Here is a 13559-nt window from a genome sequence, read left to right as displayed (position 1 = left end):
GTTTGCAAGCCTCGTTTTTTTTATTTGCAGAACTTTATTTGCAGAAACAAAGCGTTTGCATCCCTTAGCCACTGTACCAACGGCCACAAATGTGCTGTAAATGGTTAATGGCGCTAAATGTGCATGAGATGCAAACTTCAAAAAAACAGACTACACCAATCCAGCAGAAAAATCTAAAATGGTGTAATTATGGAGTGGCGGCCTGACAGTTGGGGAATAGAGCTTGGAATCCTGAGTTTCTGAGTTTGAGACCCACTCCCACACACTGCCACTCTGGCTCTCTGAGCAAGACCATTAACCCCACACTGCCCCCTGGGCTCCCCAAGATTTCATCCAACTGCTCCCCAAGGGGATGGGTTAAATAGAGGGGAAATATTCTTCAGTGTGAGATCAATAAAGTTCAATGATTAATTATTATTTAGAAAATATACAGAAACAAAAGAACAAAAAAAAAAAAACATCCAAATAACAAAAATAACAGTATGTTGGAAAAGACTGTATACTCACTCCTCAAAAAGAAGTGCACCAGACCACAAGGGGGAGTCAACCACCAAATTATATGAGACCAGAGCCTCAGTAAAAACATTTACAGAACACCAGAAGAAAGCAATGGGTAAAGAAAAAAAAAGGAGATTTGCCTTTGGTGTTAAACACATACCTGTGAAATTTTCTGTTATTAGAGCATTTTTGCATAGGAAAAAAACAAGTTGTCCCATTCAACTTTATGGTCCACTCCCTCTAGTGCGAAGATAAAACACAAATTACATGAAAGAATTATTTAAAAAATGCTGATTTAGACAAAAATAAATGTGTTAAATAAACGAAGGTTGACTAATGATTATCAGGATGATGGGTCACTATAAGTTGGACGGATGCAAGGTATGTTGATGTCACACATAAGCAGTTCAAGTAACAACAAAGAAAATAGTAGCTGCAATGCCTCTAGGCTCTTGTTTTCTTGTCTAAAATCTCTACGAAAGTTTTTTTTTTTTTAGATGTTCCATTTTTTTCTCTTCACCCCTCAGATCTTAATAAAAACAATAAAAATAAGCTGAGACTTTTTTTTGTCTCCTATGTAAATGGCAGAGGTCAGTCTTAGAACACAGTACTTTCCTTCAAGACTGACAATGATTGTTTTCTACTTTCGGCTTCTTTAGATCACCAATGAAATGTAAAATAATAGGTAGTAATATGTTGAGACTTCAAAAGAGATCTGATTCTGTTTGCACCAGTGGGGTAAAGAACAACATAACAAGCAGAAATAAAGAAAAGAGGACATTGTAGAAGCTCAGAGACTAGTGGGAAGAATTGGTGGTTGCTTGCTATGGTGTTTTCACACACAAAAGAACAAGTGCGGATTAAGAATGGGAATTACAATGTTTTGATTAATCAGGGACTGGATATGGTTGTTGTATAGTGTAAAGGAGCTCAGCAAAGACAAAGCTTTATTCAGTTAAAACCTCACCAGAAGGTAATTTTTCTCCTTAAGGTTATCAGATATGTGAACTCCACTTTGAAAAGTGTGCTCAACTCAAAAATGTTTACTGCAGCATATGCAGGATCTTACTACAATTCCATTGAATACAATTGAATTCAGTTTATTTATATAGCGCCATTTCACAACACATTTCAAGGCACTTTACAGAGACATTTCCCAGGTCATCACATCTAAAAGGGAGATGGAAATTGGAGGGAATGCTTCCACAAATAACTTGGTTGGAACTGGATCTAACATACAGTACAAGTTGAAGGCTTAGATGAAGACAATAGTTTAAATTATTACTGCTAAGACTACACTAATTGGCAGGAAAGTGCTTCTCGCCACAACAAGTATTTTTACTGCTATGTTTTAAATGTGACACTCAGTTGGCAAGGCTCTCTGGGGGATAGATGGTAAGAGCACACTGCTCAGAACAGCCAGTTAAAAGGAACCACTGCAGCATCAGCTGTCTCCACCCCACTTGAGGCTCAATGTTCTTCTCCCAGTGCACCTAGAGGTGGGAGAAGAAACGTTTAAGGGAGCCATCTAGACTTTGTTTCTCTTGTTTTTGTATAGCTAGAGGGCAAATGTGTGCGATGATGCCTTGGCAGTGTAAGTAATGAAGGTATTTCTCAATAAAAATGTAGGATTAGGTAGACTTGACGGTGAACGCTGAAGTGTTTGTCAAAATTCTGCATGGCTCACAGTATGCACGTAGTCTGCTCAAGTATGTGGGGGCGTTAATGCCGCCCAGCAGGTGCCGATACTGGGCTCCAGGTCAGAAGGACATCAAACTGGAAGCATAAGCGGCTATCAGTTGCAGCCTCTGGAGCAGCTAAATTGGGGGTACCTACTGTCAAACTTTTGTCTGGTTGTGCCCACATTAAATACAGCACTGTGACTCACTCGGTAAAATTGAGGTCTACTAAGTTGATTTGAACAGATAGGAGGAATCCGTAAGAAGTTAGAAGCTTATTCTTTTGATAATATGGAGAAGAAAGCTGGGCCAAATTTCACCAATTTGTCTGCATAAATTGTTTGCACTCAGGTTTAATTCTACACAATATTAATCTGGGATAGCTTCCATTGAAGTTGGGTATTACCCAATCATGGTAACAAATGAAATAGCAGCAGAGGCCATGAGAAACTACAACAACTTATGCTTTTGACACTCCTGCTGTTTCTCTTTTTAAATGAGGAAATTGTGACTTCTGATGAAATGGAGGTGATAGCAGAAATTACCCGTGCAGCATTTTTATTTTGGTTAGGCAGTGAGTTGGCTGTTCTTGCTTGTCTCCCCTTAAACCTTAGAACCACAACATGATAGGCCGACCTATTTTGGGTCAGACTGGAGTGCTTTAACTTCAAGCTTTGCATGATGGATTGTAGTGTGTTTGTGAACTCACAAATACTGCAAGCATCAACCTTGCTGGCAAGGTTTAGCTCAGGTGGACAGTTTGAGGAGTCTTGTCTTATTCATGGTCAGGAGACAGTCACTGGTTACACATGCAGCAGACCAAGGCCTTCATGGAAGATCTTTTTACTGAGCAAAATCAAGAAGGTAACGCATCTGTCGTGACTCCAGGAGGCATAATTTGTCTCATAAGCTTATTTGCACATGTGCAAATAGAAATACATCCCACACTTTTTTAGAACTAAAAAAATAATAATTTCCTTTTATCAATTGTAAAGGTACTAAACTATATTCTGTAAATGGTTATAATAATTTTTTTATGTCAGTTGCAAATTTAGAGCTATAAAACATAATACTTGTTTATTTTCTTTGATTATTACTTGTTACAAAAGGACCCTTTTTACTAGAAACTATGAAAATTCCAATAAATGAACAATAGTTTTTCTAATTCAGTAGGAAATTGTGTATTTAACGGAAATATATTTTTAATCTACATTTTTGTTTTTTTATTCTTTAATACACAGACTATAGACAACAAGTAAAAATGCTAATCCAAAAGCATTTAGTTTTTTCGCAGTCACCAATGAGTGGAAGGTGATGAATCCTGCTTCTGGGTCTAATAGTGCAGAGGCATGTCTTCACCAATACAGCCTACGAAGAGCTGGGGAGAAAGAGAAATGTGGCGTGGCTTGAGAAAAAATTTTTTAGGACTCCTTTTTCATCTTTTAATAATGACCATATAAAAAAAAAAAATAGCTAGTACTTTTATTTTAGTAAGATTTTTCCTACCTGAGCTGCCTCCCCTCCATGGCTCTCTTAGTTGATTCCTTAAAAATTGCTTTGTTGGACAACCATGTCTTTGTAAATGTGCAGTCTATTTTGATGTTAGATGATATTGTAAGCCTACCTAAACAATATCACAACTTTACAACTGACTTTTCTGCTGTATCTATTGGTCTTCATTGTACATTAAGTTCTAACAGAGCCAATGAATTAATACTCTGTATATATATATATATATATATATATATATATATATATATATATAGGTTGCATCTAAAGATAGTTGGATACAATGGTTTTCATTCGGGGTTAACAGAGTAAAAGATTAAAATATACGGATGCAACACTTCTTGGATGGTTACTTGTAAAACATTTGAAAATACACATTTTAGTTTCCATTGGCTTTACGATCTCCCACCACTTTGTGCTGTTCTGTCATGTGGAATCCCACAAAAATACACTGAAATTTGAGGTTGTTACGTGACAAGATGTGGAAAAGTAGTATGAAGCAAGGCATTGCATGTCCTTCCACAGCATTCCTCTATACAGCTTTGAGATCCACTTCTCTTTGCATGTTTGTGGTTTCCAACTTAAACATGATGTTTAGGTTTACACAAGCAGGACAATTTATCATTCGTTTGTCACCCTCCTGTCACTTTGCACACCAGTGCTGGTTTCCAACTGCAAAAACACAAATTAAAGAAATATGTGAACCAAGCCCTTCTCCTGTGGCATTTTACTAAACAAACAATTTGTTTCTATAAGCCTGGCTGATTACAAAGGGGATTGAACTGAGAAAACCATGAGAAACAAGTCGCAGAGATTTCCTGGACACTCAGAGGGCTCCAGAATCTGCTCTCCCCGCGTCTGCTGTCAGTTAAAGTGGATCCCTGCCATTGAATTCCTCACTCTCCTAACTTAAACCCTCCACCAGAGCCAGGGGGTTCACAAAGCAGAGAAAAGGGAAGCAGGCGGGGGAGGAAAGCAGGAGATGGAAAGAAGCGAGCTAATACTTATTTTCACTTCTCACGTTTGGCTTCCCCCTGCTACTTATGCCTCACGTCTGGTCGGCGTAACCCCCTTAGACACCGAGCTGGAGAGGAAAGAATCAGACTGGCAACACCAGTAAACGAAAAAGCATGAGATCGAAGTTGATTAATGCTTCTTTTATTCCTCTGGTCCTGAAACAGAATTACCTTACCTAACCCCAGTGGAGAATGAGCAAGAAGTTCAGTACAGATTAAAACCAGATATTTCTTTTCATACTGGATCGCATCCATTTCTTCTACTGGACCGCTGTTTGAGAACATGGCTAGTGACTGAAACACTTAGCCATGCAGTGTCCAGGCTGTTTTACCCAGCTATCAATCTTTGCTTTGAGTAGTGCAGTGTTTGGTGCAGCAGGGGGCACAGTGTGAGTGCTCATCCAAGGGCACATTTCCATTGCTCTTTATAAAAGAAAGAAAGAAATACTTGTTCTTACTGAGATCATTCCTAAACAAGCAACAACAAATGACTCACCACTGTTGGGCAATGCTTAGCTGGAACCCTGTTTCCACAAAAGTTGGGGTTCTGCATACAATCTAAATCAGAACAGCTTGCATTCATTTGGTGGGGGAAAAAAAGGAGGAATTTCAACTTGAAATCTGTACAAAGAGCAAATCAAATGTTTAATTTGATACCAAAGACACATGTTGAACACTGTGTTTCAATCTCCTTTTGTTAAAGCAACATGGTTTAGGTTTTTCCACCATAGCAGTTACAGGGCTTAACCAGGGCCGGTGCCGTAATCAGCTTTTAACCGGTTCTTTTACACAATCAACGAGTCGGATTAATTCCACGTCATTATGTCACAAAAAAACTCTGATCAGATGGATCATCCGTCTGTTCTGATACAAATTTTGGTGAACATTCGGTGAACCACACATATCACATTATGTTCCTCTGTATTCCTACAAACAGATGTCCTGATATCACCAGCTCAATTTACTCATGCCATTCACAGGAAACAAGCCGTGTTTGCCAATGCTTAAAAACTCTGATCTTTTATCTGATTGCTTCCATCTGTAGAGTATAAAAAAGACTTATAGATGAGCTTCTCCAGTAACCGTAGACAAATATACTTCTACTCCTTCAGAATTATTTTATTATTAATTACTTTTATGTTAAGTCTATATTATTTTACTTATAAATCCAAATCAAATAATGATAATTTCAAATAAGTATATCCCTCATAGCAAGGAGACATCACATTTCGTACTTTATAGAAATGTATGAGGTTTACATATAATGAAAATATATTTATTTTGAGGACAAAATTTGTGATTTTTTTTTTATTACTGTTTTAAAACTAGCTATTCATGGAATCAACAATTAATCGTTTATTAGTAAAGTAAGAAAGGAGATAGTATTAAAGAAATAATAATCTTTTAACTGATTAAGGATCTTTTCATGTTTCTTTTAAAGGGAACATAACATTTCATTACGTAATTTAATGTTTAAAATTAAAAGGTGCAAATGTGGTTCTGACACCAGAAACGGCTGCAAATGTGGTGATAAGGAAACACCTTACTTTTGACCCGTTGCCGTATTACCACCTTTCAAGGACCTGTGGTAATTGACAATATATATTTTTTTTTCTATGTACCGGTATTTCTTTTTTAATACTTTTCTTTTTTGTAGTACTTTGAGGTCTTTCTGATGAAAAGTGCAGTATAAATTAAATGTATTATTAATATTATTATTATAAATTCTGCTGTGATTTAAAGGAGCAATTATCTGATTAAAATGGTCACAGGGGAACACAGTGGTCTAAGTAAAAAAAAAGTACTTAGCATTTATTGGAGTACTCTTATAAAAAGTAAAGGTGCTTTAATAATAAAACTCTTACAAATAGCTGACCTTGCATTTTTAAAATGTAAGTGTTTTTCAAAGTGTGTCAAACAGTATTGTAAAGAAACACCTCAATATGTATTTAACATGAAACACCTCAATATGTATTTAACATGATTTATGCTTTAAAGCTGAAGATGGACATGTCTGGATGCCTTAAAACACATGCGCTCTCCACATGGTGTGCAATTGTGTTTTAGTGACAGAAAGGCATTTCTCAGGACAAAAGAGGTGAACAAGGTGTAGCTCAGGACTTTTACAATTGCTTTTTTTCCAACTTTGTTTTTGTTTGCTATTTTTGTCTTTACATTTTGTATGAAAAGCGGTTCCTTCAATAAGCTTTTTGGAATGAGGTCCCTAAATATGCTTCAAGAACGTTATTCCATAATTGTTCTCATGGTCCTGCTTCTGCATGAGCCGCTGTAAATGAGTGGTCCTTTCTGGATGGAAACTGGCAAAAACCCATGTTTCTATCTACTTTTTTATATTTAAATGAAGGAAAGTGTGATGCATGTCCATACGGCATCATTTAACATCTACTTTCCCTTCCTTGGCCTTCAGCCCTCACCTCCTGGGTAGTATCGGGTTCCTGTCCCTTCCATCTTTTGTGTAGAGTATTGATCTCCCAGCCCAAGGTCCAAAGTCAGAGTAGTTCCCAATTGGTCCCTGGGGGTCTTATTTCATCTAGACGATCATGGAGAAAATGAGGTGTAACACTGAAGTACAGAAATCCTTCAGGCTTGTCAGCAATCAGCGAAATACTGGAAGCAGCCCCGAAGAAAACCAAAGACTTGATACTGGGCTCTACATGTGTGGCTCATGACAACAAACATCATCTTAGCAGACGTCCAACACGTACATTTGTGTCTGTAATATAAGCCATCCAACAAAAGCATGTTTGTTTTAGCTAAGAAGATGGTGTGAGAACAACTCAATAGAGAGCCTTCGTAGGAAAGCTCAGTGTATAAATGCCAAGCCGATGAAGCCCCTCATGCTCTGACCCATGTAACACAACTACATGGTATTTTTGTTACTCGAAGGCAGTTTGTTTTCACAATGTTGGATGATGTCAGAACCACAGAAAATAAAGTTCTTTTGACTTTTTTTTCTCGTGGAAACTTGGTCTCACAGTCGCACATGCGATCAACAACCCAGTTCAGCGTGTCTGTTTCTTGTCTCCTCATCTCCAAGCTGGAGGCTGAACTTAGTGGGGTAGGTGCTGGTGCATAAAACACATGTGAGCACAGTTGATGGATTTATAAAACAGTCTTCAGAGTCCCACCTGTTTTGCCGCTGTGGTTGCAGCATTTCTCCTAGAGGGTCAGTGTGTATTGACCTTAGACACACTGATGCCCAGAAACACATCTAAATCTTATGCAAAACACTTGGTAAACAAACTGGTTTGGATATTTCAGTGGTATTATACAACGATCCTTATATGTTTTTCATAAACTTTCTTGGAGCCATTGCCAAACAATTTCAGGGGATATGATAAGGCAGAGTCCTTATGTTAGCATGAGAACGCCTGAAAAATGGAAAACCATCAGTATGATTTATGTGGCCATTGATTGCACTTGCTATTACCTCAACATGTGTTTAGATCTGGTTGAGAAATCTCAAGGAATGAAGCTGAAGGAGTCAGATTATCTCAAATCTGGGCTTGTATTGCAGGCTCAGACTTTGGCAAGAACTGTGCCCACATTTGTTTTCATCCACCTTTGATCTTTCCACCTATCTCTGCCCTGTACATTCCTCCTTCCTCTTCTGTTTTTCCTTTCGCCTCCCTCCTCATCAGGACAATGCCCTCCCCTGCAATTGGTTGGATCTGCTCCACCTCTTTATCCTAGAAAAGTGTTTCCCATGCAGTTTTTCTCACCCTAGATTGTTTTTCCTTTTTGTTTGTTGATGAAAGTGAATTCCTTGCTAAAATAACCGCTTAGCAGCATTTTAGACCTCCTGTTTTCAAAAATGATATTTTTTTCTGAGAAGCTGTTGTTTTTTTTTTAACCAACCTAAATAGATATTTTTTTATATTAAACTAAATAACAAGTCAGAAATCTGGAAGTAATGTACAGAAATGTACAAAACTCTTGAGTGATCCTCCTTTTCTTTAAACCTTGCTTCCTTTCTCTATTCAGACCAAACTGTTAGACCAATAAAGAGAATAATATGGTGAAAGATGGGGGTCGCAGCTTTATGCTGTGGGAATGATGTCAAATGGATGGAGCTAAATGCAGGTCCTCCAGCAAAAGAAAACTATAAAAAGATGCAATAAAATGAGACTCAGATAACAGCAGGACACTTTAGGGGCTACCATAAATGAATCATAAATGATTTAGATAGAAGCAGAAAGGCTCCAGGTTTTAATCCAGCTGAGAATTTGCGAAGCTTTAGATCTAGTCTTAATGAGTCTGGGTTATTTTTAAATTGACATTCTCTACAGAATTAAGCAAAGCTGATGGTAAAATCAACAAACAACAATTTCAATCTTTTGAAAGCCATGTTTAAAAATCTCTTATATTTCATTTCATTTTATATTAATATACTTTACTGTGATAAAACTTTTCAGAGAAACCTACAGGTCACTGTTAGTGCTATATTAAAAAATCTAAGAATATTTAGGTGAGTAAGAAGTTATGAATTTCGTAGTTAAGTTCAAAACAAACTAACTGTAAAGGGATTTTTGGACCGCACTCTAGTGGGGAAGATGTGTAGGGAAAAAAGGCCTGGGCCAAGAGTCAGTCCTCCACCTGCTCTTATGGCTGAGCCATGCCAGAGGCCAAAAGTGGACAGATATCAAACATGTGCTCTATGATAATATTATAGTCGCTTTGACTACAGTCTGTCAATAACCTTATTTTAAATCCCATAAATATGTGATAAAACTGTATCTGGTTTATTATTTTTATTACAGATAGCCCAAACTTTGGCTTTAATTCCAGCTGAAAAAACAGGTGGAGAGCGTTTATTTTTACGTTCTTCTCTTTCTAACTCCCCATGTTTTCTATTTTCATATATCCCACTTTTCACGTTTCTCTTGTCATCAAGAGGAAACCCAAGCTGAGCTGTGACTTAATTTATGACTCAAGTCGAACTTAGCACTATTGCACCCTTAGATTAGCACATTAATATGTATTTATTTCAGATTAAAGGACAGAATGGTGTATTCATTGTTTAGATTCGCCTTTAACCAGACTAGAACAATGGTGTCCCTTTTGTGTAGGGCGCTGTACTGTAAGTCTGTTGGTATCCTTAACAATGATTGAATACAAACATATAAACATAAAACATATGATTTAATCTCGACTGTCAATGAACTTATTATCTAATACCCATGCTGCAGTGCTTTCATGCTCTAGAGAGAGCTGTGCTGAAATGTTGAACGATGGGTTATTTTAATGGAAGGATAATTGCAGTTGAAGGAACCACAAGTAATTCATTAAGTGAAGTAGTTGTTAAGTAAAGTAAAACTTGTTCCCTTTAGCATCCAAAAAGTTTTCTTTTTTGTCATTACTTGTTATTTCTTCATCTACTTTTTATATTACTTTAATTATTCCCTCTTTACCCTTTTTCCTGTTGTCTTTTCTTTTTTGTACAGGATATGGAAATCTGGGAACTGGATTTGGTAAGATTGATTTTTTTTTTTTTTTATTAGAACTGATTTGGTGCTAAAAAAAATAGTAATGTGTTTTATTGATACTACAAAGTTTAATGCTAATTATTTACTTATAACTAAATGATCTGTTACAGCTTAATGGTAACAACATTTACTAAATGTTTGTCTTTTAGGTGGTTATGGGGGCTACGGCGGAGGCACTGGAGGGTTTTTCCCAGGACAAAAAGCTGCAAAACCAGGTTTGTTTAATATCTAGAAATATGTCACTGAGGATGCATTAAAAAAAGTGATGGGAAAAATTAATAATTTAGAAAAGACTCACCAGGGACCTGTCTGTATCTGCTTGTCCAGTTGGTGGGAACCAGTGCCCCCTTGTGGGCAATTATAAGAAATCATTCATGCCTGATAGTACTCATTTTTAATGGAGTTTTTAAGCAGTTAAGAATATATTTCACTATCTCTAGAATAAATTCTCACCTTTTCTGAGCTAACGATTTGGGTGATTCCATACAAGATATTTAAAATACAGCTTATGTTCAATACTTTCTTTTAGGAATTACCAGAGTTGAAAATTACAGAATTACTATCAGCTGAAGCCTTTAAATACACAACAAGCACTTCAAAAAACCAACACTGCTCTATAGTTTATTTAAATCATTATTCACACTTTTTAAAACAATTTTGAGAGTAATAATATTTAACCTAGTAAAAACACACATTTTAATTCAAATACACTTACTAAAAACATCAGAAGTTATTCTTGATTACTCAAAACAAAATTCTGAATCTTTTTCATAGTAATCTTTGTATAATGTTAAGATACCTTAACAAAATGAAATAGAAATCAGGGATAGAAAGTTATTAGCTGTATTTAATAACAGGCTGTCTGTACTTTGTCATTTTTAAGTAGTTTATATTACCCAAACTTTTACTTTTGCTTGAGTAGGTTTTGATTCAAGTACTTTTACTCCCTCACATTTCAAATCACATATGTTACTGGGTAAAATAATAATAATAATATTAAAAGAAATAATAAAAAAAAAAACAACAACAAACAAACACCAAAAGCAATTGTTGAATTGTTGGGTTAGAGATACATCAAGCGTATTCTATGTGAGATAAATTTAATTTATTTCTTACTTGTAGTTAAGCTGGTCCCTAATATAATTATGAAATGTAAACAAAGTTTACATAAAGAGATTAAACTGTAAACCTAAAAAAAAACACATCTACTTTGTACCTAATTAGTCAAAAGGATGGATTAAAAAAAAAAGGTTTTAAAATTTATTGTGAAACTATTCTCATTTTTAGACAGTTATATACAATTTATTTATTTTTTAACAAAAAGGTTGTTCATCTAAAGCTAAGAATACAACATTAGCACTAATGAAATATACTTTTAATAACTGCATGCAGGAGTCAATATACAGTATTTGGTTTAAGTTATAAGAGAATATGTTTACAATCTGGAACTCGCCATATCTGGTAAAAGCTTGGAGTAAATTATTGAAAAGTGTTAGATAGAAAGGGGTTGTCTGAATACCTTTATGTGTGTGAACACCTCTGCTGCCCATAAGAACATTCAGCTGTGCTGGGCTGCTGTTCTCTGCAGAGAGAGCAAGACTGAACATTATGGAAATCACTGCTGCACCAACTATGTAAAACATACTAAACAATGATTTAACAACACATATAAATAATCCTAATTTTATTTGGTGCTTCTGATTATAATTCATTATTACTAAAGAGAAACATTTTAATGAATTTCCTTTTACCTTCATTGGAATAAATAATGCAAGTTAAGTTACACTGGTATCTTTAAAAAAAAATGATTTAAATTCAAATAGAAACTAATAGATGAACCTGTAAAATGTTGGGGGAAAAAATGAATGTACCTCTCAAGTTAAAGGAAATAAAACAATAGATAAATATGGCAGGATGATAAAATAATATTCTGAATTAATCTAAATAAAACAAAAATAAATAAAAAATTATAAAGGAACATTGAGAAAACAGGTAACAAATAACAAAAGATGAGATTCGACTGAAGGTTTTCAGGCACAAGGGAAGCAGAGCCTGGTTTAAGAACAGGGATGCCCAAATTTCTGAGAGCAACATTGAGATGCATCCTTGTTCTAACGAAGGGCAAGTAGATAGTTGAGTTCCCTCGTCCCAATCATTCTCTCTCTAGAGTCTCAGTAATAAGCTACAAAGGTGTGTTGGAGAGAGATGCATTGAAAATTTGAAGGGTGTAGCTCTTGAGGACAAAACAGGACACCTCTGGCTTAGAATGAGCTTGAATGTCGTTCAGTGAATCTCAAATGCAACAGATGAATAAACTGATAGTATCAATTGCTTTTCTACGCATCCTTTCATGAACCGTTGCCAGCAAATAAAGCTCAGTGATTTTATTGAAATCTGGGGCTCATTAAACTAAAAAATGACTAAATGTTTTTGGAACCAGCCCATGCTTAGATTGCACGCATGACATTTGTATTTGCTTTGATTGATTCAGTGATATTATTAAATGTGTTGTGGGGAATTTGATGAATGATTATATTCTAAATCACAGAGTTATATGGTCCAAAGGTGTTGGGATATGTAGCTTCTCTGTGAACAGAAACATTGTCTCTCCCTCTTATTCTGAGAGGGCGTTTGTGTTATTAATTAAAAAAAAACTGTTTTTTAAGTCTTCTGTGTGAAGGAAGAATTAGCAGCATATATGTTTTATGTTAGCTGTAGTTCCGCTACCTCCACTTCAGTGGTGTCCATCTATCCACCTGCTCAGGGAAGAAACGGTAACTGGAACAATATTCAGCTTATTTGGTCAGATTTGCTGCAGCTTTCTAAGACAAACCTGTCGGGGAAACAATAAAGAAGTCAATCTTTCCAGTGGTGATCATGATGGTTCCTCTAGATCTCTAATACTGACAAATATGGCTCAAGCTCTGTTCTTTAGACAGGTGCAGGAGGCCCCCAAGCAGCCACCAGGGGGTCGTTTTCAGCCTGTTGGCAGACTACTGTGCAGACGGCAGACTGTGCTGACTGAAGCCCTTTCACTCTTTTGATAAATCGACACGCTTGCATGTTTTAAGAGAGCCAGAGTGTATGTTGTGCATTAATGGAAGCTCAGTATGAAAGCTGTGTTTGGCAAGCATTTACATTTTTATCATATACTTTTAAACCTTAAGACAGTTTGAACCTCAGCAGAGCTCGACCTGACGTTCCAATCTGGAGCATGTGCATGCACATCATTTGCTTTAAATTAGCCTGACTGATTAGAGGTGAACTCGGGAGGCCTCAATCATGTCCGGGGCCGCTCCGTGGCAAAGAGCCTGCGCTTAAATATTGGTTGGCAGTGACAAAACATCAGT

At 36.4% G+C, this 13559-nt stretch overlaps 1 protein-coding gene across 1 annotated transcript in view; it reads left to right on the top strand.

Moving 5' to 3' along the window:
• LOC107088311 (elastin-like) overlaps window positions 1-13559 on the top strand; it is a gene marked incomplete at its 3' end in the record, with an annotated part of 100368 nt that overhangs the window by 28839 nt on the left and 57970 nt on the right. The window contains exons 6-7 of the mRNA XM_015380412.1: window positions 10168-10194; window positions 10359-10424. Coding sequence (XP_015235898.1) covers window positions 10168-10194; window positions 10359-10424 — 93 coding nt within the window. The remainder of the gene's footprint in view (window positions 1-10167; window positions 10195-10358; window positions 10425-13559) is intronic.

The sequence above is a fragment of the Cyprinodon variegatus genome, unplaced genomic scaffold (genome assembly GCF_000732505.1).
Source record: "Cyprinodon variegatus isolate N-32 unplaced genomic scaffold, C_variegatus-1.0 Scaffold213, whole genome shotgun sequence".
Lineage (NCBI taxonomy): Eukaryota > Metazoa > Chordata > Actinopteri > Cyprinodontiformes > Cyprinodontidae > Cyprinodon > Cyprinodon variegatus.
The sequence above is the reverse complement of the archived record's forward strand: the minus strand, read 5'-3'. Positions and strand labels throughout refer to the sequence as shown.